The sequence below is a fragment of the Drosophila subpulchrella genome, chromosome 3L, assembly GCF_014743375.2.
Source record: "Drosophila subpulchrella strain 33 F10 #4 breed RU33 chromosome 3L, RU_Dsub_v1.1 Primary Assembly, whole genome shotgun sequence".
NCBI classification, from domain to species: domain Eukaryota; kingdom Metazoa; phylum Arthropoda; class Insecta; order Diptera; family Drosophilidae; genus Drosophila; species Drosophila subpulchrella.
The window spans coordinates 29002919-29027481 of NC_050612.1; the positions used below are offsets into that span (position 1 = coordinate 29002919).

At 47.2% G+C, this 24563-nt stretch overlaps 9 protein-coding genes across 16 annotated transcripts in view; 5 read left to right on the forward strand and 4 right to left on the reverse strand.

The window, feature by feature from the left end:
* LOC119553302 (NAD(+) hydrolase sarm1) overlaps positions 1–4018 on the forward strand; it is a 35731-nt gene extending 31713 nt beyond the window's left edge. For 5 of the 7 annotated variants that reach the window (XM_037863623.1, XM_037863624.1, XM_037863625.1 and 2 more), the window contains 5 exons: positions 9–188; positions 254–423; positions 572–783; positions 1152–2091; positions 3831–4018. In XM_037863623.1, the coding sequence (XP_037719551.1) occupies positions 9–188; positions 254–423; positions 572–783; positions 1152–2091; positions 3831–3915 (1587 nt within the window). In that variant the 3' untranslated portion in view covers positions 3916–4018. Of the gene's footprint in view, positions 1–8; positions 189–253; positions 424–571; positions 1026–1151; positions 2092–3503; positions 3702–3830 lie in introns of those variants that run through there. The other 2 variants (XM_037863622.1, XM_037863628.1) reach the window with 2 other exon arrangements.
* A 582-nt stretch (positions 4019–4600) lies between these two features.
* Positions 4601–5493, forward strand: LOC119553093 (vesicle-associated membrane protein-associated protein B). The gene has a single exon (XM_037863248.1). It carries the CDS (start codon positions 4700–4702, stop codon positions 5399–5401), a length of 702 nt encoding a protein of 233 aa, XP_037719176.1. The 5' UTR covers positions 4601–4699; the 3' UTR covers positions 5402–5493.
* A 501-nt stretch (positions 5494–5994) lies between these two features.
* Positions 5995–9115, forward strand: LOC119553090 (transcription factor 25). 2 transcript variants are annotated; one of them, XM_037863246.1, is made up of 6 exons: positions 5995–6378; positions 6447–6823; positions 6880–7746; positions 7809–8135; positions 8236–8474; positions 8543–8685. In XM_037863246.1, the coding sequence occupies exons 1-6, from the start codon at positions 6223–6225 to the stop codon at positions 8554–8556; spliced, it is 1980 nt and encodes a 659-aa protein (XP_037719174.1). In that variant the 5' UTR covers positions 5995–6222; the 3' UTR covers positions 8557–8685. The 2 variants fall into 2 exon arrangements, with proteins under 2 accessions (XP_037719174.1, XP_037719173.1); XM_037863245.1 differs by lacking the exon at positions 8543–8685 and adding an exon at positions 8713–9115 and having other exon boundaries at positions 6223–6378.
* Positions 9116–9291: 176 nt separating this feature from the next.
* On the reverse strand, positions 9292–11819 carry LOC119553092 (actin-related protein 3). The gene is made up of 6 exons (XM_037863247.1): positions 11601–11819; positions 11319–11499; positions 10942–11256; positions 9970–10506; positions 9824–9907; positions 9292–9758 (listed from the first exon to the last, which is right to left on the reverse strand). Exons 1-6 carry the CDS (start codon positions 11642–11644, stop codon positions 9663–9665), a joined length of 1257 nt encoding a protein of 418 aa, XP_037719175.1. The 5' UTR covers positions 11645–11819; the 3' UTR covers positions 9292–9662.
* Positions 11820–12422: 603 nt separating this feature from the next.
* On the forward strand, positions 12423–18003 carry LOC119553397 (importin-7). The gene is made up of 10 exons (XM_037863761.1): positions 12423–12778; positions 13549–13784; positions 13840–14337; positions 14400–14576; positions 14995–15140; positions 15197–15994; positions 16056–16279; positions 16344–16654; positions 16711–17183; positions 17252–18003. Exons 1-10 carry the CDS (start codon positions 12689–12691, stop codon positions 17446–17448), a joined length of 3150 nt encoding a protein of 1049 aa, XP_037719689.1. The 5' UTR covers positions 12423–12688; the 3' UTR covers positions 17449–18003.
* A 311-nt stretch (positions 18004–18314) lies between these two features.
* LOC119554852 (lariat debranching enzyme) lies at positions 18315–20058 on the forward strand. Its single transcript, XM_037865932.1, has 2 exons — positions 18315–18584; positions 18641–20058. The coding sequence occupies exons 1-2, from the start codon at positions 18388–18390 to the stop codon at positions 20046–20048; spliced, it is 1605 nt and encodes a 534-aa protein (XP_037721860.1). The 5' UTR covers positions 18315–18387; the 3' UTR covers positions 20049–20058.
* A 21-nt stretch (positions 20059–20079) lies between these two features.
* LOC119554853 (2-aminoethanethiol dioxygenase) lies at positions 20080–20998 on the reverse strand. The gene has a single exon (XM_037865933.1). It carries the CDS (start codon positions 20915–20917, stop codon positions 20195–20197), a length of 723 nt encoding a protein of 240 aa, XP_037721861.1. The 5' UTR covers positions 20918–20998; the 3' UTR covers positions 20080–20194.
* Positions 20999–21041: 43 nt separating this feature from the next.
* On the reverse strand, positions 21042–21621 carry LOC119553709 (39S ribosomal protein L36, mitochondrial). Its single transcript, XM_037864289.1, has 2 exons — positions 21560–21621; positions 21042–21504 (listed from the first exon to the last, which is right to left on the reverse strand). Exon 2 carries the CDS (start codon positions 21502–21504, stop codon positions 21118–21120), a length of 387 nt encoding a protein of 128 aa, XP_037720217.1. The 5' UTR covers positions 21560–21621; the 3' UTR covers positions 21042–21117.
* A 154-nt stretch (positions 21622–21775) lies between these two features.
* On the reverse strand, positions 21776–24376 carry LOC119552896 (SUMO-activating enzyme subunit 2). Its single transcript, XM_037862816.1, has 4 exons — positions 24129–24376; positions 23899–24053; positions 23544–23831; positions 21776–23411 (listed from the first exon to the last, which is right to left on the reverse strand). Exons 1-4 carry the CDS (start codon positions 24270–24272, stop codon positions 21881–21883), a joined length of 2118 nt encoding a protein of 705 aa, XP_037718744.1. The 5' UTR covers positions 24273–24376; the 3' UTR covers positions 21776–21880.
* Positions 24377–24563: the final 187 nt, after the last annotated feature.

Below are 24563 nucleotides of genomic sequence, written 5' to 3' on the forward strand. Positions count from 1 at the left end.
TATTATAGGTTCACCTGCAGCTGCGTGGCTTCTCCGTGTTCATCGACGTGGAGCGTCTGGAGGCGGGAAAATTCGATAACGGCCTATTGAACAGTATTCGGCAGGCAAAGAACTTTGTCTTAGTATTAACGCCCGATGCCCTGCATCGCTGTATCAACGACGAGGACTGCAAGGATTGGGTGCATCGAGTGAGTACCTTATATGCAGATAACCCTCTTACCACCAAGAGATACTCATAATGGGGTCTCCTCAGGAAATCGTGGCTGCCCTGAACTCCAACTGCAACATCATACCGATCATGGATCAGCACTTCGATTGGCCCGAGGTGGAACGACTGCCGGAGGACATGCGCAGTGTGGCGCACTTCAACGGGGTTAGTTGGATCCACGACTACCAGGATGCATGCATCGATAAGCTCGAAAGGTACATTAAGCGACGCATTTAGATCTGGATTAGCTTGGGACTAGGACCATGGATAACTCCATTTACCGATTACCATAAGCCCGAATAACCCAGAAAAACCAAAAAAAAACTAAACACTTAAACGATTCCCATTCTTCTGATGCGGCAGATTTTTGCGCGGCGAAAAGAATATCGATCGCATTGCGGCGATGGTGCCCGGCACCCCCGGTTCGGTCTCATACCAAAGAATGCACAGCAACGACTCCGACTACCAGAGCGGAGGAGCAGGCGGTGGATCGGGAGCAGGAACTGGAGGAGGAGGTGGTGGCGCAGGCAGTGTGGTGGATGGCCTGATAGCGGCGGCCAATGGCAGCGGACAAGGTGGGCCAACGAGTACTACAACTACTACTACTTCTACTCCCAACTCCAACTCAAGTCCCGGCTCAAGCTCAAGCCAGAGTCCACCAGCGGCTCCGGCGTAGAGTGAAGCCAGGTTAAGCTAAATATTTACAGAGCTAGCCAACTCGAATATGTTTATAGGCTTAAGCAGAGATCCTCAAGGTCACACTCTCTAGTACAACTTACCCTCCCCCTCTTACTCTCTATCTATATGCCCCATACCACTGTTTCAATCACTCACCCACCGAAACACCCATTTACTACCCACTACCCATTACTCTATACTCTTTACCAATTAATAATTGATTTAATTCTGATTGCAACACACTCGAAATCGCTTGAAACGCCAGCTAATCACCAGGCAAATAGGTACCGCCAATCCCCCTCACCAGCCCGCCAAAGGGGCAGCACCTCGCAGCTGAGTGGTTACTCCCGGGCGCCCTCGAAACGCTCCCAGATCCTGACCCCCTATCGCACCCAGCAGGCGGCCCTGCTCCACAAATCGGGCGCGGGTTCCGCGTCCATGCAAAATATGACGCCGTTGGCGTATCTTCCACCGCGTCGAAGCTCGGCGGCGGGATTGGGTCATGGATCTGGTTCCGGCATGGGCAGTGGCTATCGATCGCACAGCGTGGACGGGTTGCTCGACCAGGCGGGCTCTACGCCTGACCAAAGGATAGCAGCGGCGGCGGCCAAGGTGACAGCTGGGAGTACAGCCCTAACGAATGCCAGTTCCACAAGCACTCTGCAACCCGAAGAAGAGGAGGCGGAAGCTCCCTTGGGTGATTCGGTGACCCGGCGGGACAAGCACACCCTATCGCCACCGGGGAATGTCCAGCAGCACAGGAAGTCCCGTAGTCTGGACCACATCCTTAGCAAACAGACGCTTGCCGAACTGCTGCCCCCGAGTAGCGAACCGGCAGATGGAACGCAGAGCATGCAGAATCTGGCCATTCCAATGACCCCGCAACCCCAGCGAAGGGAAACCAGCTCCTCCTCGAAATCGCCCACACCCGAAAGACAACCACAACCCGCGAGGGAGAGTGAAAGGGTTAGGGAACGCCAGAGTCCCGATGGTGTGAGTGCGACGGAAAGCGAGCGTGAGGATCAGCCGGATGGGTGTCTGCGACGTGGCAATCAACAGAGGGCTTCGGCCTCGGTCCATCGCGGAGCCAGTATGACCAGCAACAAGACCTCCAACTCTTCGCTGGGCTCCAACTACAGTGCCGGGGGAAACAACAAGACGATCTTCAATCGAACGATGAAGAAGGTCCGCTCGCTGATGAAAAAGTAAGCCATAACGAGAAGGCGAAGGGACGAGGAGGGCAAGGACTCAATGTCCCCCCTCGTCGCTCGTCACTCGCTATCTGCTCCATGCAAATTTTAGCCATCTTTTCACGAACTGATTTCTAAAGGGTTTATTTTCTATATGTTTTACATTCTCTTTTTCATAATACTTTGAGGAACCAATTTTTTGTATTATTTTATTATTTCTTGTATCTAACTTATGAGATCTGGACTTGAAAGAAATCAGATCGTGAAAAGCTGGTCTTAGTTACTCGCCACTCGCCTACTAAGTGCCTGTTAACCCGTTACTCGCCACTCGCTACATTAGTGCCATCTAAAAAGAATCTCATCAAATCACTCAGTTATCCATCCCCGACCTTTTGGGAACCTCTCACAACCCCTCTACCTCTTTATACCTCCACTAGCTGACTCTCTACTTCTCTTTCTCTGGTGTTGGTACTCCCTCGCTATTTTCACTCGACACTCGTTGACTCAGCTCGTTACGCTAAGCATCCACTTAACTCGCCTGCGTTGCCCAAATTAAAAAAAAAAACAATCTTTTGAAACACCCCTCCCTCCACTTTCTCTCTCTACAAACTCTATTTGCCTTGTGATTAGTTGTTGATTTTGATATTTAATTTTTTTTATTGAAAAATGAGTAAGCGAATTTAAACTGCAAACACTAATTTATGGAAAGAAAACACACAATTAACGACTGCATAAACCTTATTATAGAACAGAAAACAAAAACCAACTAATTTTAAACATTAGAAGAAACAAAAATACATTGGAAATCGAAAACAAAAACACACTATATTTAATATGCTATTTATAATTAATATGTTTAAAAATTTGTACATTTCTCGCGTATGCAATTTGTTCTTGTAACCGTCCGCAAAACGTAAATTAGAAATTGCAAAATTTGAAATTAACCCATGTGGCTTAAAACGAAAATATTTAAGTGATATTTAAACTACGTATACCCGAAATTTACTTATGCAAAATTTTTACAACAAAACATGCTGTACAAAAACTTATTTTTAGCGCAGGAGTTTTTAAGGCATATTTTTATTGATTTTTGCAATATATATTTAATATTTAAATAGTGCCTAAAGTTAAAAAGAAAAACGAAAAAGAACAACAACATAAATAAAATGTGACTTAATTAAAATGAAATGTGTATTATTGGCCCTTTATAGCCCTTACCCCTGCTTTACCAGTCCATACAACATCATCAATCGCATGTCTACATCCCGATTTTTACGTTTGTGCTATGTTTTTATTTCGTTCCGTATTTGAATTTTTGTTTGTGCCGCTAATGGAATTCGATATGTTTTATTCAGTATATATATAATCACTTTCTTTTCTTCCCTCTCTCTTCTATTTTTCTTTAACCGCCTGGACTTAATATGTAGACCATAAAAGCGAAATTGGCTACCGCAATCCGTTGTAACTGTTGTTATCGTTGTGCCTGTTGTACTGCACCCGCCCACAAAAGCATCCACCCTCCAAACCGAATCGAATTCGAAAAAAAACCCATCATCGCACCGTGATCAATATCGATGCCCACTGAGCATCCGCTGCCTCGACAACTCATTGTTATTTATTGCAAAAAAAAAAAACAATTAAACAATACGAATAGCGATACCAATAAACGTGTAAATAATTGCTTAAATCAAAAGAGTCCTGTCATACATTTATTTAATGCCAATTTTTCCCATCCCTCCTCCCAATCGAAATAGCAACGAACTGGAGGACGAGGAACTGTCGGGCATCATTCTGTCCAAGGCCACCTCCCCCAATGCCGGGCGCATGATATTTTGGTAGTGGAACCACCCACTTAACCCACACTCAACCCCACAAACTCATCGAATTTTTGTAAATAAAAAAAATACGAAACAGAACACAATAAAATAAACGAATAAAAAAATGAAACATGTTGGTCACTGGGGAAAGCTATAAAATCCACAACACCAAAGTATCCCTTTCAATGCTTAAACAACAATTAATGTAATATCAGTCAAGTTCAGACCTCTAAGTATTGAGAGTCCGATCCTGTATATTTGCAAATAAACGCGAAGTTTTGTATTTAATTCAAGTAACAAAAAAGTAAGCTAAGTACCAATGTAAAAGTAATAATTTGAAATTCCATAAGCCGCGGATTTGATTCGACAAAAGTAGTGCTGCCAAATGGTCTTCTAAAAAAGACCAGTGTTTCCACGCTAAAATCGAATTAAATCATTCTGTTATCGAATATTAAAAGTTTCAACTCAGCCCTGAAAAAGTAATGGGTCAAAATAGTCGATCCTTTTTTCTCTCAACTCTCGCCTTTTGAAATCTTGCATCTCACTTTTTCACTGACACTTACGCTGAGGCTATCTCCCTTTTTCACTGACACCTGACACGGTGTCTTACGTTTTGCCGACACTTACGTTCTTACGTTTTGTTCAGCAGCAGTTTGTTTATGAAAAAGTAATAGGTCCAAGTAGTCGATCCTTTTTTCTTCAATCGTGAGACTTGTAGGACTGTTCATATTTGGGAGTCTTTTTCCACATTTCGGGCAAACGTTCACAACGCTTTCGAATTTTAAAAAAAGAATAAATATTCCAAGATGTCTGATAAGAAGGAAACCAAACTGTCCCTGGAGCCCTGTGACGGTATCCTCTTTGAGGGTCCTTTCAACCGTTCCGTCAACAAAAAGCTTGTCATCGGGAATCCCAGCAAGACCCAGAGGATGGCCTTCAAGATGAAGACCACCACCCCGAAGCTCTTTTTCGTGCGCCCCAACATCGGTGTTCTGAAGCCCGGGGAGAAGGTCAACGTGGACATCTTCATGCAGCCAATTCTCCAGGAGCCGATACAGAAGCGCCACAAGTTCCTTCTCTTGGCGGCCGAGGCAACTGGCGAAATGAGCGACATGCAGGAGTTCTGGAAGCAACAGAAGCCGGAGGACATCTGGGACACCAAGATCAGATGCGAGCTGGTCTTTTCGAAGGAGGACCAGTTCCGCCAGGCGGGAGGTTCGGCTAGATCCGCTGTGGACAACAAGGAGGGCGAGGACCACTTCGATGCCCAGGAGGTCAGCGAGCCGGTGGCCAAGTTGCTCAAGCAGGTCAGCATGCTGGAGGACGAGCGTCTGGCCCTCAAGGAGGAGGTCGACACTTTGCGTGACCAGACGGTTGGTCCCGATCCTGGCCAGCAAGTGATGCCACGTGCTCGCCAAGGACGCAGCACTTTCTTCTACGTGGCCGCCTTTATTTTCACCATCTTGGCCGCCTTCGTAGGCGCCTTCTATGGCAAGAATTATTTGTAAATAATTCATCATGGCAATTTTTAGGAGCACGCCAGCGCACTGGACCAAAATTGTATTAAATTTGTTGTCAATTAAAACAAATTACAATTTAAGATTGCCTACTTTTTTTATCGAACTTGATTTTTTACAGAAATTTTCCTTAAGTTTACTGTAAGGATTGGTTTAAAATGTAGATATTTTTAGTTGGTATTCTGACGATACAAGTCTGTAAGTTTTAGGTGTCACAAAAATCTAAACCAGGGGTCGGCAGCGGCATAGGGAAGCGTTCTGCCCATCCTCTGCTCGCTCACGTATAACTCACGTTTAGATTCTAAACCAAATCAAGACGAAACTAAACCAAAAATAATCATATAATTATTGAAAGTACCTACATCATTTGTTATTTTATTGACATAAAAAATAAAACAAGTAACGCAAATATATTAGGCTACGTTGATTATTTCTTATAAATAAATACAAATTTTAATACGTGTTAGTTAAATTTTGTTATTTTTAAGAAAAACTGAGCCAGTAAATTAAATTTATTGATTCAAAATTTCTGTGGATTTTACGTCAAAATCATTTCAACTTTAACCGAAACTACTGATATTAAGCCTCTACAGCTTGATTAAGTTAAAATCCTACAAAGTACCTGAAGGTACTACCTACTAAAATTTAAAACAGCTTTTTTAATTCCCGCCGTGGCCAGTGTTGTGAAGCGCATGGCCACCCGGAGAGTTTGCAGCCCTGCAGCAGTGCAGAAAAAAAACAGCGAAATACACACGTATTCTACGACGAAAATAAATAGATTTCCGGCTTAAGGATATAAGGACACCCAAAGGATGTCTGCACGGATGCTGAAGAAGCTGCAGGGCGACGCTGACAAGTTGGCGCCGCCGCCCGACGACGAGGATTGCGAGGAGCTGACCGACAACGATGAACTGGAGGACAGCGATATGCGACGCGACCGCAAGGCGCACCTCAATCCATTCGATTTGGTGAGTTACTAATCACCGTTGCCAGCCAGCTCATCACTGATCCAACCACGTAATCCCCCTTGCCCCAGCTAAATCAACCCGGTCTGAGTCTCTCGGAGAGTGAGTTCAAGGAGGACGACAACGAAACGGAGCACCCCTCGGCTGCTCTGCCCAATGCCAGTGCCACTGCGGCCAAGAAGAAGAAAAAGAAGCGCAAGAAGAAGGCCAAGTCCAGTGGCAATCACATCAGCAGCGAGGACAACGAGCGCCAGGACAAGTACTTCGAGAAGGTGGATCCGCTGCTTGGCAAGGTCTACGATGCGGTGCCCAGGCAGTCGGCGAAGCAGGTGGCATCGGCGGCTGCTGGGAGCTCCGCCACCAAGAAACTGCTGGCCGTGGAGCTGAGACATCTGAATCCGCAGAACGAAATGCGACGCACCTTTGGCAAGCGGGTGGTCAAAGTCGAGTAAGTTTCGGGCCCTAAGATGCCCTAGTTCTCTTTCTAATCAAACTTATTTTTAGAACTAAGCGTGGCCGGCAGAAGCCCACCCTAAAGTCCACCTACATGGTGACCGCCAAGGAATCGTGGCCGGCACTGACCAAGAACACCATCACCATGAAGCTGCTGCCCGCCCCCGACTCGCCGTCGGTGTCCTCCAAATCCATCACTGACAGCGGGCAGGAAGTCCAGTGGTTTGCCTTCGAACACAGCCAATACTACCAGGGAGTGCAGCACATGTTTCTGTCCGCCCTGGAGCGCATTGACTCGGAATTTCTGATTACACTGATCAAGCGATGCCCTTACCACGTGGATTCCTTGGTCCAGCTGAGCGAGGTGTGCAAGATGACAGAGGATTTTGCCCTGGCTTCAGAGCTTTTGGAGCGCGCCCTACTCCTCCTGGAATCGTCGCTGCACATTAACTTCAGCCTGACGTCGGGCAACTGCCGACTGGACTATCGTCGCCAGGAAAATCGATCCTTCTACATCGTGCTGTTCAAGCACGCCCAGTACCTGGAGGAGCGCGCCTGCAGCCGCACCGCCTTTGAGATCTCCAAACTGCTGCTGAGTCTGCAGCCGGACACGGATCCGCTTGCCATGATCCTGGTCATCGACTACTATGCTCTGCGCAGCAAGCAGTTTGGCTGGCTAGTAGAGTTCTACGAGGAATATAACGCCGCCAGAAACCTCAATCAGCTGCCAAACATGGCCTACTCGTATGCTCTGGCTCTGCACACGCTCCATGGCGCCTGTGAGCGCTCCAACCAGGCACTGCAATACGCACTGCTCATGTTCCCGGGTGTGCTGCGTCCCCTCCTGGACGAGATGTCAGTGCAAACGGACAAGAGGGTGCTGGCCTCATCGTACTTCTTTGCGGATGTGTCGGGCAAGTGAGTGGAGTCTTATCTCCTTCAATGATTAGCGGAATTTAATTCCTTATCTTGCTTACCAGTCAATCGCCCGCCCTGCACCAGCTGGTGTGCCTGTATGTGTGCCGGGCACGAGTCGTTTGGCGTCAGAACGAGGTGCTACCCTGGCTGGAGTCCAACGTGAATGTTGTACTGGATCGCATTGAGACTAAGGATCCGCTGGTCAATGAGTACAAGGAGAAGCGAGCACTGCGGTATAGTGGAACTCCTCCGAGGCCCATCCTGCGGCATGTCATACTCTCCGATTACAAGGAAAAGGTGCCGCTGGCCGTCTTCGTCTCCAAGGAGAAACAAGCCATCATGACCTACGACCCACTGCCGCCACCGAACAGCGTCAACTGCTATCAGCGGTATGTCAATGAAAAAAACCCTTTTAATAGAGGGACTACACTGTTTAGCAATATCTTTTTTTCTGATAGGACGAGTATAATCATGTCCAACTTTTTGCAGAAAATCTTCTTCAAGCAGCAGTCCCACAACGAACACGAACAATTCCGTATCAATGTTTTTCCAGTCGCTTTTGCCTTCTTTTAACATTAACAATCTGGCGGCAAATGCTCAGCCCCAGGAAGCTGGAGCAGCACCAGCAGCAGCAGGGGCAGGACCAGCTCCAGCTCCACCTGTAGCCAACTTTGAAGCGGGCGTTGAAGCAGGAGCTGCCGGAGTAGTTGGAGCCATCCGAGCGGAAGGTTTGTATGAGTACCCATTTTTAATAACATGAGATAATGCATCTTTGCTACGACCTGTATCGTCACAGAAAACGAATCATAAAATATGAATATACGTTTATGTTTTGGCTTATTTCATTCATGTTATTTCCCTAAATTTAAATTATTACAATCTACCATTTCAAATAATTTTATTTCGATTGTTGTTGCTTTAATCGTTTACCAACCGTTTCAAATCCGGATACCAAAAATATTGCAGAAGCTGGACTCCAGCAGTCGTTAAACCTGATGATGGACGCAATGCGGGACTTCCTGCAGAACTTCCGGATTGCGGAGCACTTGCGTTCACCGGAAACGGCGGCGGCGCAGTCCACGAGCAGCAACGACGAGGAGGAGGGCTCCAGTGACTACGTTGACTAGTCAATTTGTCAATTATGTGAAACGTATCAAAGTTTGTCGGACTTGTGGCTCGGAACTTGTTTATTGGAAACCACCTTTTGCTAATCCCTCAGCTAAGCGACACCGTCACAAAATGGAAATATATAACATATATTATATATTAGAGCAATTTGAAGACCATACAAAACATAAACTTATGCATTGAATAAAATTTTCCAGTACAAGCTTTAGATCAAAAAAGCGGTGACAGTTTTGAGCTTAAAGAATGTTTTATTGATTTATTTAATGCCTTTTCAATTACGCTTATCAATGTAACAAACAGATTTCTCATCAATATTTCTTATCGTTTTTTCATTCAGTTTTCTGCGGTTTCCATTTTTGTCCCTCTATAAACCTTTCTTGCAGTTATTGCAATTATAAATATTTCTATGACAAGTAGATCTTTTTCGTATATAATTGTGTATAGAGCTGGGATTTGCAAGAGCTTAGTTTGATGTGACTGTGTGTGATCGTGTTCGAGTATGGTATAAAAGTCGACTTCTAGAAATAATGCACCTTAATTAGGAGGGTTCAACTGGCAGACATCGGAGTTGTTGCTTTAAAGTTAGCCTAACAGAATCACACGAAATTAAAGAGAACGATAGTGATTTACACAGATTTAAGAGCTAAACACATAGGTAGAAAATGATCATTACTAATACTTTAGCGTGGAATACATAATCGCAATATATATAGTTGGAGAACAAATTCAAATTTAAAATAGAAAAATAAATCAATAATAATTGCTGCGGGCCGATTGGATCGGATCAATTATGTCATGGTGCCGAAGACAGGATTGTGACGGCAAATGCTAGGGCCATACTCTTCGTAGGCAGCCTTCGTGTGACACACCTGATAGAACTCGGGCTGGAATATACAAGACATAGATTAGTTTATAATGATATCCCAGATATAAGGGTACTACAACTCACCGTTGAGGCCAACATGCTGCCTCCGAACCACACGGCATACCGCTGCATGTGATGCGTAATCACCTGAACATCAATTGGTTTTGGCTGTAACGATAATCATGGTCTTAGGTTGATGTATGACTCATTAGCTGCTGTGTGTCACCCACCTTAATGCGTCCCTCGGACAAATTCTCGCTGATCCGTAGGCGCGTGTCCACCGATCGTTTGATATCTCGCTGCAACCTCCTGCCAAAGTCCTTGAACATCGTGGATCCACCACTCAGGACAATATTATTGTACAGCGGACGCCGCACATCAATGGGGCAGTTCTGGATGACATTGTCCACTATCTCCGACAGGGGAATGGTGAAGTCGGGGTTGGAGAACTCCGGATGGAAGAAGATCTCGGGCCCCAGGAAGCGCTCGTAGCCCACGTCCACGTTGAACGGCGCCTTGGTCACCGTGTTGACGCCCGTGAAGTTGCGTATCCACTTGCCCGGCTCCGTGTCGTACTTGGCAAACTCTTTGGCGATATCGGGACAGATGTAGCAGTGCTTTTCCTTGATCGCTTTGGCAGTCTCGAGGCTCTGTTCCGGCGGAATGCCCACCTCCCGTTCGCGCAGCAGACTCTGGATGAACGAAGTGATGTTGCGGCCGGCAATTGGGATGTGCTTAATGCAGGAGCCGATCACGTAGCCCTCGGCCTGGAAAAGAAAGGTGAAATTAATATATATTCAATTTATTTTATTATTTTGTTTAATTATGGAAACTAAAATAAAGTCTGCTATTTAAATATGCTATATGAATAAAAACAATCAATCTGCGATAAAGTTCTAATCGAATTACACACCCATACATTTTCAAATGTTTTTTATATATACATACATTCCTGTATAAACTGTTCCACCAATAATGGTGGCCTGGTAATGATAAGCTATCAGTTGGAACTGAAAAAAACTTCTTAAAACAATCAAATTGGTCATAATTATTCTGTTTCTTGATTGTGTTGAATTGTTCACTTTTTTCACTTTGAAAGTTGAATTTCACTTTTTTTTAGATAAAATGTTCTTTCTAAACAGTTTTCACTGTACCCAGCGCAAACCCAACTGTGCTGATAAGATATGAGCTGTGCTATTTACCACGGGTATGACATGCGTCACTCCATCGCCGCTGTCCACCACGATGCCCGTAAGGGTGCGCTCCTCGGCGGATCGGGAGGCCCAACTGGCGGCCAGGGCGAGCACCGCCTGAACAGCGATGTATAGGCCAGGAACGTTGAACGTTTCAAACATGATCTCTGCGGTGTACTCCCGGTTCTCGGGTGTATTTAGCGGCGGCTCGGTCAGCAGGAAGTAGTGATCCTCGGGCTCGGCGCGCAGATACTTGAAGACGCACTGCTCCAGGAATCGCTCCATCAAGTCCCAGTCCTCCACCAGACCATGACGCACCGGATACTATGGAAATTCCAAGATAATGGTGAAGTTGTACCACAATAATAGACGGTTCGGGAACATACCTTGATGGAGTAGCCGGTGGCATCGAAGGCCTCGTCGCCAATGAAGAAGTCCAGGTCCTCAATGCCTTTTGTGATGCGCCTTGTGTTGGTGTCGCCCACTCGGGCCGACTCCTTGATGGCAATCGCCGAGGGGATGATGAACTGGGGCTCCTTGTTTCCGGCAAAGCCTAGTTTGGTGTAGCTAAAAACGCAAGCAAACAATGTATTAGTCAGACGACCTCTTTTCCGTCCAATTGGATACCGAGACCCCCGCGGGCAATCGGAACTGCAACTGAAACTCACCCGGTGCCCACATCGATTACGCACGCCGGTAGCCTGCCTGCCATGGTCGCTGCTCGTCCTTTTGCCTTGCTGCCTGTTCAAGCTCTTGAGTTGCGTTCCTCGCTCGCCTTTGACACCAATTTGAGATCGTTCCAGCCGCAGATAAAGCCCGATTTCTATATATTTTCAACCACACCTCCAACTATGTGTCACTTTGCTCTTCGTCACACACACATTCGCGTGTTCACGTACGAGCAGCTGCCAGGGCTGCAGCAATCGATAGGCGGTGCAATGTGATTGGCGATTAATCGGAAAGTGCTTAAATGTTAAATTAAATGTTTTTTGTTGTTCCCACTATTAAGAAAATTAAATAAAAATTATGGGAAGCTTGATTAGCTGAAACACTAGTGCTGACAAAAGCTGGCCTTTTAATTTAGCTTTAAAATAGCTAAGTTAATTTTTGTCAACATATTTCCATATAACCTCGAGGCGGTTGTTAAATTGCTGAAAACCAGCGTTTTCACCTTATAGCAATGGCAATTATGTAACATTAGTATGCATTGTTTTCTTTAAAATCATATTAAAAAGTATATATTTATTTCGTCTAAATATTTAAAAATAAATTATTCCATTTACTTCCGAAAACTTTTAAAACTAGTAGCAAATTGAATGCTATACAATTCTGATGCATTTTCAGTAATTAAACAGTTAACCCTCCAAATCATCTTCCCTCTTCTATTTACACTAGCCAGATTTGGCGGGAAAAGCTAAACTGTCACCGGCGGACCTTTTGCAGCCCTATTCGCGCCCTACACCCCGGCGCTTTCCAACACCGCTAGCGCTGGCTCTTCTTCTACGCTTCGTTCGTCTCGCGAATTTCGGCGGTGTGTGTGTGCGTGTGTGGAGCCTTTTCCACGTTTTTTCCTCCGGAAAAGAGATTTGCAATTGGGCCCCCACATTGGAGCCACTTGTGCGGCGAGCATCGATCGAGCACGAAAACCAGGCAGAGCAGCGGGTGCACAGTGGGCGCAAGGTGACCGCCAGAGGACGACGACGACGAGAGCAGCAGAAAGACCGGCGAAACGTGGAAGCAGGCAGAAGTTGCGAAAATGGAGGCACAAAAACTCACGGAACTGTTGCGCGCAACTATTGATCCGAATCCGGAGCAGCGCAAGGCGGCCGAGGATCAACTGGCCCAGGTGAGTTCGCCCACCAAAAAAAACACCGCCCCATCCAAATTCGAAAGGTCTTCGAGGTGGCGCCATCGTCTAAAAACCATGTGCTTTTTTAATTGTTCGCTTTTAACCTCCCTCTCCCTCGCTCTCTCTTTCTCTCCCCCTCCTTCTGGACTTTGTGCATGTGTGTGGGTGTGGGGATAATGTAAGCCGATATCGGTCAAAAAGTTTGCCCTTTATGTGTTTACCATTATCCCAGCTATCCCATTTTTTTTTTGTCATCCAGAGGCAACAAGTCTATGTATATCTGTAAATCCACACATATGTGTGCTATATATATACACCCTTGCACTGTGGTTTCGATGTGATTCTTGGGAATTTAAATGAATTGTTAATAAATAATGGAGTAAGCCTGTGTAAATATCGCTGGGTTTCCCTTTAATTGGAGCTTACGCAATCCCCTTGGAATTAAATGCCTCCAATCAGAGCGGCCAGTCTAATTAGACCCCTCCCCACAAGTCCAATTGCTTTGGCCCCACTGTACAGGCATGCTCATTACGACTGAGTCAGCATCTAACGATTTGCATGCCCCTCCCACCCCCTTCCGATGTTAATTAACTTTATCAGCGTTTATGGCCAGTGGCAACTCTTGGCTCCTCCATATTAATTGAGCTCTGTGAACGGAATTTAAAGTGCTTCTGCCATCGATTCTTTGGGCCAAATCAAACTCAACCCCACCCAAACGGCGGTGTAAACAAATTTATACCATATCTATACATTATGAACCCCTACAGATACACAAAATCATTGGATTCGTGCCGACCATACTGCAGATCGTGATGCAGACAACGGTGGAACAGCCGGTGCGCCAGGCAGGAGCTGTCTACCTCAAGAATCTGATCAACAGCAGCTGGTCGGATCACGAGGCCAAGCCCGGGGAGCCCATACCCTTCTCCATTCACGAGCAGGATCGGGCCATGATCCGTGGCGCCATCGTGGACGCCATTGTCCATGCTCCCGAGCTAATCAGGTGGGTTCACCCAACGGGAATCCCCTCCAGAAGTCTAATTTCCCTCTGTAAACAGGGTCCAGCTGTCCGTCTGCGTGAATCACATCATTAAGAGCGACTTCCCCGGCCGCTGGCCACAGGTGGTGGACAACATCAGCATCTATCTGCAGAACCAGGATGTCAACGGCTGGAACGGAGCTCTGGTGACCATGTACCAGCTGGTCAAGACCTACGAGTACAAGCGCAGCGAGGAGCGAACGCCGCTGAACGAGGCCATGAACCTGCTACTGCCCATGATCTACCAGCTGATGGTGCGTCTGCTGGCCGAGCAGTCCGAGCAATCGGTGCTGCTGCAGAAGCAGATCCTCAAGATCTACTATGCCCTCACGCAATACAGCCTGCCGCTGGACCTCATCACCAAGGAGATTTTCTCGCAATGGATGGAGATTTGCCGCCAGGTGGCCGATCGCGACGTGCCCGACAGCTCGCACCTGGACGATGACGAGCGAACGGAGTTCCCCTACTGGAAGACCAAGAAGTGGGCCCTCCACATCATGGTTCGCATGTTCGAGCGGTGCGTTGAGGAAATGGCTTCTCTTGTTGCCTATATAACTAATAGTGCCTGTATTTCTTCAGTTATGGCAGTCCTAGCAATGTGGTTAGTGAGAAATACCAAAAATTCGCCGAGTGGTATTTGCCCACGTTCAGCCAGGGCGTCCTGGAGGTGCTTCTCAAGATCCTGGACCAGTACCGCAACCGCGTCTACGTCTCGCCGCGTGTCCTCACTGACGTGCTCAACTATCTGAAGAATGCGTAAGTATCTTAAAAGAATACTCAAGTTTCAACCATTAATAAACATTAGATTTAATAAAAAATTTAGATTTATGATTACACTTTTCCTCCATCGTAAAGTAATTTTAAAAGCCAATGTTAGTACTTTTTAAAAGTCACTTCTCTGTAGGTCATTCGTACAACAACTATTTTGTAGACAGCAAGTCTGACAATGCTTATAGCTGATAAGATACACTCTTTACAATTGCCGTTAAAAAAGTCGATTTCAATCAGTTATGACTAGTTTGATTTAGCCTGATCAGCCAACTCAATATAGGCAAGCTTATACAAATTATTTATTTGGTTTATGTTTATTACCCATAATTTGTTTGTTCTTAGAACAAATAATTGCGTTTGATACGTCCACATTGCACTAAAATACTTATATTATCATTTTCAGGGTTAGCCACGCCTACACCTGGAAGCTAATCAAGCCCCACATGGTGGCCGTCATCCAGGATGTTATCTTTCCCATCATGTCGTTCACTGACTCCGACCAGGAGCTCTGGGAGAGCGATCCCTACGAGTACATTCGCTTGAAGTTTGGTAAGTAAAAAAGTTAAATACCCTAAAGTTCCTTTACTAAGTTACATAACAAACAGATATCTTTGAGGATTACGCCACCCCTGTACCGGCTGCCCAATCCCTGCTGCATTCCATCTGCAAAAAGCGCAAGGGCGTCCTGCCCAAGGCCATGGCCACTATTATGCAGATAATTACATCTCCGAATGCAGACAACAAGCAGAAGGATGGTGCATTGCACATGATTGGAACGCTGGCGGACGTGCTGCTCAAGAAGGCTCTGTACCGCGATCAGGTGGAGTCTATGCTGACCACCTATGTGTTCCCAGAATTCCAAAATCCCGCTGGACACATGAGGGCACGTGCCTGCTGGGTGCTGCACTACTTCTGTGACGTCCAGATCAAGAATCCCCAAGTGCTGGCCGAGATTATGCGTCTGACCACAAATGCTCTGCTTACGGACAAGGAGTTGCCCGTCAAAGTGGAGGCGGCCATTGGTCTGCAGATGTTCCTATCGTCCCAGGACGAGGCGCCGCAATACGTGGAGGGGCAGATCAAGGAGATCACCAAGGAGCTGCTTACCATCATCCGCGAGACGGAGAACGAGGACCTGACGAACGTTATGCAAAAGATCGTGTGCACCTTCACCGAGCAGTTGCTGCCGGTGGCCACCGAGATCTGCCAGCACCTGGCCACCACCTTCAGCCAGGTCCTGGAGTCCGAGGAGGGATCCGACGAGAAGGCCATCACAGCCATGAGTCTGCTCAACACTATTGAGACTCTGCTCAGTGTGATGGAGGAGCACCCCGATGTCCTGCTCAACCTGCACCCGATCGTTATCAATGTGGTCGGACACATTTTCCAGCACAACATCACCGGTGAGTTGGTTGTGGCACTCCATCTCTTGGATCTTTTGTAAATATGGTGTTTTCCCATTAGACTTTTATGAGGAAACCTTCTCGCTGGTCTACGATCTGACGGCCAAGGCGATTTCTCCCGAGATGTGGCAGATGCTGGAGCTGATCTACCAGGTGTTCAAGAAGGACGGCATCGACTACTTTATCGACATTATGCCTGCGCTGCATAACTATGTGACTGTCGACACGCCCGCCTTCCTATCCAATCCCAACAGACTGTTGGCCATTCTGGACATGTGCAAGACGGTGAGATATTATTTGAATCTTGTTCTACATCGCTTTTCTAATTTATTCTATAAATCCCCTTCAGATGCTTACTGGCAGTCCAGGTGAAGATCCCGAGTGCCATGCCGCCAAACTGATGGAGGTGATCATCCTACAGTGCAAGGGACAGATCGACTCAGTGATACACATGTTCGTGGAGCTGGCTCTGTCCAGGCTTACTCGCGAAGTTCAGTCCTCGGAGCTGCGCACCATGTGCCTGCAGGTGGTGATCGCAGCCCTCTACTATAATCCCCAGTTGCTGCTGTCCATTCTGGACAAGATGTCCCAGCAGAACAACGAGTCCATCAGCGCGCACTTCATCAAGCAGTGGCTCCACGACACGGACTGTTTCCTAGGGTAAGGATCCACGCACCTCCTGAAGAGCTAGTTCCCTTACTAACTATCCTTTTCAGCATCCACGATCGCAAACTGTGCGTCTTGGGTCTGTGCACCCTCATCTCGTTGGGTGAAGCCAAGCCGCAGGTGCTGAGCGAGGTGGCCGGCAAGATTGTGCCCGCCCTTATTCTGCTTTTCGATGGCCTAAAGCGCGCCTATGAGTCGCGGGCTCAGGAGGAGGAGGAAGAAGAGGAGGAGGAGGACTGTGACGATTGTGAGGAGGCTCTGTCCAGTGACGAGGATGATATGGACGAAATGGCGCCCGACTATTTGGACAAGTTGGCCGAATTTGCCAAAACGAAGGGCGGTGAGGCGGGCTTTGAGGTAAAAGCCGAGATCAAGGACGAGGATGCGGATTCGGACGGCGAGGCTGAGGAGTCTGTGGGTGATCTGAACGAGACTGGGCTGGAGTCCTTCACCACGCCCATCGACGATGAGGAGAACGAGAGCGCCATCGATGAGTACTGGACGTTTAAGGAAGTTATCACAGGTATTAGGAATTGTGCTTTCTGCTGAATTTTAGACAACAAATAACGATTGTATCCCCTTTCCCATCAGCACTTTCTGCACAAGACCAAGCCTGGTATGCGCTGCTGACCTCCAACCTCACACCTGAACAGGCCAAGGCGCTGCAAGAGGTGGTGGTGACCGCCGATCAGCGCAAGGCCGCCAAGGAATCGAAGCTGATCGAGAAACAGGGCGGCTTCGCCTTCCCACAGACCGCCGTGCCCACGTCCTTCAAGTTCGGCTCCTAATTAACTGAATTGACCAGATCACCAGAGACTTGGTTCGATTTCTGACTTGATTGTTTCTCATATTCTTTCCAAAAAATAACAAAAACATCAAACAAACACATCTGGCATGCTGATGATGGCTTTAAAGGCATTCTCTTGGTTTTCGTACACTCCGTGTACCCATGCACGCTGCGTCGATCGGTAGATTATTCGGATCCATCAATCGGGCGGCGTGAAGACCGCGCTATATTTATTGTAGATTTATATTTTACTTCCTATTTCTTGGCCATGGCGGCCAACTAAATTATGTATCTTAAGTCGAAAGTCCATTGTAAATCTTTGTATGTAAACAAAACGAAACGAAAAACAAACACGTCGAGGACGAGAAGGTCTCATCAAATGAGATTGTGCCCACCAGCACGCCCCGCAGAACTCCAAAAAAGATGGCATCTAGGTCAGGAAAATGAGAATTCAACGCAGAGCATTTCACATACATTTTCTTTACACACACATACACGTATATTCTGTACTAAATGAAGCGATATTTTTGAAAAATAAACAAAAAAACATTTTTAACGTTTGAACTGGACAAAGGTATATTTTACGGGAATCGGGTAATGTTATTTGGGAACTAAAGCAAATTTATTATTTATTTTATTTAAAGCAGCATACGGACGTACTTACTTTTCATGTATTTTAAAGTTTGTATTTATAAACAAATGTTTTTAACAAACAGAAATATTTAGTTTTATCAAAATCTATTTAAATTTTGGCGCGTATTAAATAGATTATCGATAAGTAGTGTTTTAAGCAGTCAAATTTATTTTAAAACGTTTTCCACACTGGATTGGAAGCCTATCAATAATCGTTAATTTGTTTGGGTCTATCGTTCTTCGATAGCAGACCGCATTTGTTTACAACTGAAATTTAATTCATTAACCGTGAATATCCGTGATAACCATGAAAGTAGCTGTAGAGGGATGCGCCCATGGCGAACTGGAACGTATATATGACACCATAGCGAGCATCGAAAAGGACAGCGGCACCAAGATCGACTTGCTTCTGTGCTGCGGCGATTTCCAGTCCACCCGGAATCTAGAGGATTTGCAGACGATGGCGGTGCCAAAGAAGTACCTGGACATGTGCTCCTTCTACAAGTTAGTAAAGCTATTGCCAGTCATTAGCAAATGAGTTCATATTTTCCCTCCAACAGATACTACAGCGGTGAGCTGGTGGCTCCCGTCCTGACCATTTTCATTGGCGGGAACCACGAGGCCTCCAATTACCTACAGGAGCTCCCCTACGGCGGTTGGGTTGCTCCCAATATCTACTACCTCGGCTACGCCGGCGTGGTCAATGTAAATGGAGTTCGCATCGCTGGAATAAGTGGAATATTCAAGGGCCACGACTTTTTGCGAGGCCACCACGAATATCCTCCTTATACCGACTCCACGTGTCGCAGTGTCTACCATGTACGGCAGTTGGAAGTCTTCCGGCTGAAGCAATTGTCCGGGAGGGTGGACATCTTCCTTTCCCACGACTGGCCCTCGGGAATCTATGAGTACGGGAACAAGGCACAGCTGCTGCGCAAGAAACCCTTCTTTAAGGCGGACATGGAGAGCGGTAAGCTGGGCAGTCAGCCACTGGAGGAACTGCTGAAAGCCATCCAGCCGACCTACTGGTTTGCTGCTCATCTGCACTGCAAATTTGCCGCCCTGGTGCCCCATAATCACAGCCCGAAGCGAGCTGATGATGGATCCTCCTCCTCCAGCAGCAGCAGTGAGGATGAAGACGAGGAAAAGGAGGAGAAGACAACACCTACGTCTCCCCCAACTAAACACGTTCCCGTGACAAAATTCCTGGCTCTTGACAAATGTTTGCCGCGACGTGCATTCCTTCAAGTGGTGGAGATACCGAGTGACCCCATTGAGGGTAAACCACGTCTGGACTACGACGCCGAGTGGCTGGCCATCCTGCATAGTACAAATCATTTGATTTCTGTAAAGGAGAACTACTACTATCTGCCCGGAAAAAAGGCGGGAGAGCTTACAGAGCGATTTAACTTCACGCCCACCGAAGAGGAACTGGATGCGGTGACCACAAAGTTCCAGAAACTCCAGGTGCCGGAGAACTTTGAGCGCACAGTGCCAGCTTTTGATCCCGCAGAGCAATCCAACTACAAGCACATGGTCGTGGGTCAACCGAAGGTGCACCTAAATCCCCAAAGTAATAGCTTTTGTGTTGCTTTGGGCATAGATGATCCACTGTGCCTAGTTTTGTTGGCGAATGGCAAAGATCTGCCTGCGGTGGGATGTGCTGAAACTGTCGCTGTTGAGGCAAACGATAGCACTAAAGTGGAGCCGCTGGAAGAAGACATCGGTGAACCTTTGGTCACGCCCACCAAACGGAAACTGAACTTATCCCTGCCAGCTCCTATATCAGCACCTGCAGATACTACCGATAAAAATGTAATAGATCTTCCCGAGGAGGTGGAACCGGAGGAAACAATTGCAGAAACAGAAGCCCATACGGTAGAGGAACAAGCTTCAGAGCCCGCTAGTCCCAATATCAAGAAGCTGAAGCGACGAAATCAGAATATATACCAAGCACAAGATGATTAAAACCTAACAAATTCCGTGAAAGCGGAGTGAATTCTACAAAAAAAAGGAGGCAATTTTATTTAAATAACACAGAAGATACTTGGCTGATACGGGCAGCCAACGGGTGATGATGGGCGAATAAATAGGAGGGTATTAGCTGCATGGATTCACTGTGTCCCGGTGGCATTTTCGGCATAGACCTCATCGGCGCACTGAAAAGCGGCCTGCACCACGGATTCGGGCGTGTCGACCACGTCGCAGTAGTACGTATCCGGCGAGGGGATGCAGTGCAGCTGCACCTGGCCGGCATCCACCTTGGCGCGATAGAAGCGGCACTGTCGCGGACCATATGTGGGCATGTCCGCATCGTAAGGCGGACTGAGGATGTCAAAGAAAGCCGCCACGCCATTGCCAAACTGAGCAATCTGATGGTAGTTCCTCTTCCGCGGCGTCAGGGTGGCACACGGACTTGCGGGCGATACCAAGCTGGGTTCCTCGGTTTTCACTTTCACCACCGAGGGATGCGGGTCGTAGGTCAGCGGCTCATCTGGCCCCAGTTGTTGTGAGAAGCTATCCACCCTTAACTGGCCCCAAATGCAGCGCAGCAGGCCAAACATCATGGGGTGGTCATGCAGGGGAATCACACTCGCTCCGCGCACAATGAACAGGCTCATGGAGAAGCGGTCGTCCTCGAAGATGTGCATGTAGCTGCAGGGTGCCCGGTGGCTGGCCACGCTCCGGAAGAGTTCCTCGCGCAGGTGCAAGTCCCGGTAGGTCAGCTCATCGGTCAACTGGCGCAAATGCTGCAGGTTCGCATTGAAGCTGGCGTGATTCGCACGGTCGAACGTCTTGAAGGCCTGCCGCAGCACATTGGTGAAGTGAGTAGTCATCTTTTCCGGGCAGGTGTACTCAACTCCGCCGGTTACAGCAAGGAACGGCAAATCTCTTCCAGAATCAAGATAAACAAACCATCAGCTGATCCAGTGTTGGTAAACTTATCGAGGCAGGGACCACTTGGATTTCTTCTTTTTTATGTTGTTTATTTAAGAACAAGATTTAAACAAATGCTTTAATTAATGAATAATTAGGACTAATAGCCGCGCTCCTTGGACTGGGTGGCGTGCGTCAGGATCCAGGACTTGTAGTCGCGCTTCTTCATCGACATCTGCTTGTGGCGCGGATGCGTGGGGCAGATGACATAACCGCGCTCCTGACGCACCACGATGTAGCAGTCCTTGCAGCGTCGCTTCAGGCGACCTTTGACCTTGAACCCTGCCACCTGTTGGACCAGTGTGGAGCCGGGAATCAGGAGTCCCGATCCTTGTGGAATCCCACTTGCGACGGCCATCAGTTGCGTGTTTTGCATGGTTCCTGTCGTAGGAGCCGCCGGTCGCATGAGAATGTGAAAGCCGCGTGCGGCACTGAGTCCACTCCACAGGCGAGAGCCTTGTTGCAGGATTCTACTGGCCAGGGACATCTGGAAAAGCCATTTTCATTAAGATTTTCAGGGAAATCTAAAGGGGAAAGCTCACGTTCTCTGTTTTGGACCACTACCCAGTAACCGATAACAAATACAATGACTTCTGGTGCTATCCAACACTGGATGGTTCCAAAAATATATCGAAGTTCAAAAAGTTTAACCCTTTTTTTTTTGTTGTCTAGTGTAATAAATAAAAATTAAAATGATTATTTTTTCTTTATTCTATATACAAAAACCAAAGCCCATTACTAACAATTATAACTCCAAGTTTTATGATGTGTTATTTAAACAAAATGCTTTTTATTAAAAGGAATCCAGGAGATATTTTAGTGTGCACCCCTAAAACTTATTCGAATAGTTTATGCTTTTTTGATTAATCGATACTGATGACTTCAACTGGGTTGGTCAGCGACTCATCCAGTCTGGAGCGCTTACTCTTGGTGGGTGCAGCAGGCTCATCGTCGGAGGAATCCAAGATCTCCGTAATGTCTTCATCTTCGATCACTTCACTCGGCTTGCGCTTAGCTCCCGACTTTGGTGGACTCTGCACGGTGAGTTTGTCGGTGGCCACGGCAACGACATCCGCTTCATCCTCGTCCTCCTCAATCATCAGACAATCATCGTCATCCTCCTCAACCACTTCGGTGGGCCGGCTGCGCTTTGAGGTAGATGGACCATCGTCCTTTGAGTCACCTTCCCCGTTGGCAGAGCGCTTCTTAGCCGTTTTCGGTTCATCCCCCTTTTCTGCATCACCATCCTTCTTTTGCTCCTCCTCTTTGGGCTTCAACTGCTCGGCATCGGCCACGACTTCGAACAAGGCCTGATCCCGCTCCGCATCGAAGTGGGAAATAATGATACTTAGCTCATAGTTCTGGAAGAAGTCGTCGCATTTGAGGATCACACCATCAACAATGTTCAAATCGCATAGGAGCTTGTCCTCGTTAGATTCGGTTTCGCCCTCCTCCGAGGAGATCAGAATGGATCCATTGCTCTCCACAGTCACATCCGGATTCAGCATGTTGAGTGTCTTTACCAGGACGTCGTCGCGCAGCTCCTTTATACGGATGCGTTTGGTGTCAACCTTGAGAGTAATGGCCGGATCGCTGGCGCATACATAGCAGTTGGGATTGGGACCCGGGAGAATGGCGTCCGGCACGAGGAAGTGATTGCGTGCATTTGGCCTGAGTCGAGCATACACAGCCTTGCATTCCTCCCACTTGGCCTGCAGAACTTTGAACGCTCGCATAACCGAAATACCCGCCGTAATTGCATTGGTGGTGGCAATGGCCGGAATAATGTTGCCCGCCATCGACTTGATCTCGAATCTCGACTTGCGCTCGATGTTAAAAATGTGGGATCGCACATTGGCGCAGGCGGCCACGAAATCCATGGCTGGTTGGTCGTCCTTGTCCCAGGACAGCGTATCATCACCTTCCAGTTTAAGGAAAGTCAAGCTCAACTCTTTTAAAGCATTGGCAAAGACTTGAGCGCACTCCTCGATTGACCAGATCTTATGGTGCTGCTTAGCTACATCCTTCCCGTCGCCAGAGGAGTCCTTGGGCACCAGGGTGTCCCACTGCACGGGCACGGGCGCCTTGCGCGTCTTCCAGAGATTCGACATGCGCAACAAGTAGGTAATGTCCTCGTTGAAAAACTTGTTGAACAGTTTGCCGGGGTCATAGTTGCAGTCCTTGGCCCACTGGCGGGTGTTGATGCGCACTATATTTCCATTGGCCGTATCCTCTTTGGCCTCCTTCTCCTCCTTGGACTCCTCGTCCTTTTCTTTTTCCTTTTCAGCAGCCTTAGGCTCAGCGTCTCCGTCGGCGCCATCTTTCTCCTTGGCGTCGGGATCAGCGGCATCGGGGGAAATATCCTCATCTTCCAGAGACTCGCCAAAGAGTTGACTGAAGCATGCAATTTAATGCAAATATAAGATTTAATTGTTTAAAAGTATGTAATGAAGAGAAGTCTTTGCAAAACTTAAATAGACACCAAGATAAATGAGAAATGAAGTCTCTTTTAGGTGGAAAACTCACTTGAATAGATGCTTGGCCCAAACAATGCAGTGAATCGGTTCAGAGGGCGTATTGCGAATAGTGCAGCCGGGAAAGCTTCGCTGTTTATCCTTCGGCGTGCACTCGTAGCACTGGGTGAGGCCCCGCTTGATCAGCTCGACCTGGCCATTGTAGCCGGCGGTGCCGCTCTCGATCAGCGGGACATCCGCATTTAGACACATGCGATTCACATGGTTCCTGGCTGCCCTGTTGTCCAGGGCACTGAGCACCAAGTCAAACTTCTTGAAGAAGCTGACGCCATAATCAGTGCTGAAAGGGGGATATGGGTTTACTATAAACACAAGATGCATGCAGGCAATGGGCTTTCCCAACTCACGATGTGACGCTGTCATGATAAGCTGTAATCTTGGCATCCGGATTGAAGCTCAAGGCGCTTTCCCTCGCCACCCGCGCCTTCGATTTCCCAACGTGCTCCCGATGGAAGAGGAACTGTCGGTTCAGGTTGCTCAGATCAATGGTGTCCAGATCGATCTGGGGAAAGTCAACATTAAATTATTAATTCATTATTTATACAGTAAAAGCCTTGCACACCCCCGAATCACTTACAATTTCTATATCTGTAAAGCCGCTAAGCACAAGGTTCTTGAGCACTTCGCAGCCAATTCCGCCGGCTCCCACCACCAGCACCTTGGACTTCTTCACCAGCTCCTGCAATGTGGCCGGGAACACACCATCGATAGCTGCAGCCATTTTCTCTATTTACGCTTTTCTTTTTCGTATTTTGCAGGGAAAATTGCAAGTCGGCGAGATAGAAAACCGAAAAAGTGACGCCGCCGGTAGAAGTGTTGGAAAACATTGAAGGTTAAACATTGCCATTTCCAGGGATGGCAAATAGAGTGATTATAAGCGTGACTGAAACTGTTACTGAACAATAATAAATTTAGAGCGTTAATTTTTTTTATTTAAATCAAGACCGGCAAAGTAAGGCGGTTTAAAGCTTAATATAAATATATGTGTATTTAAGTAAACCTTTCCAAACAA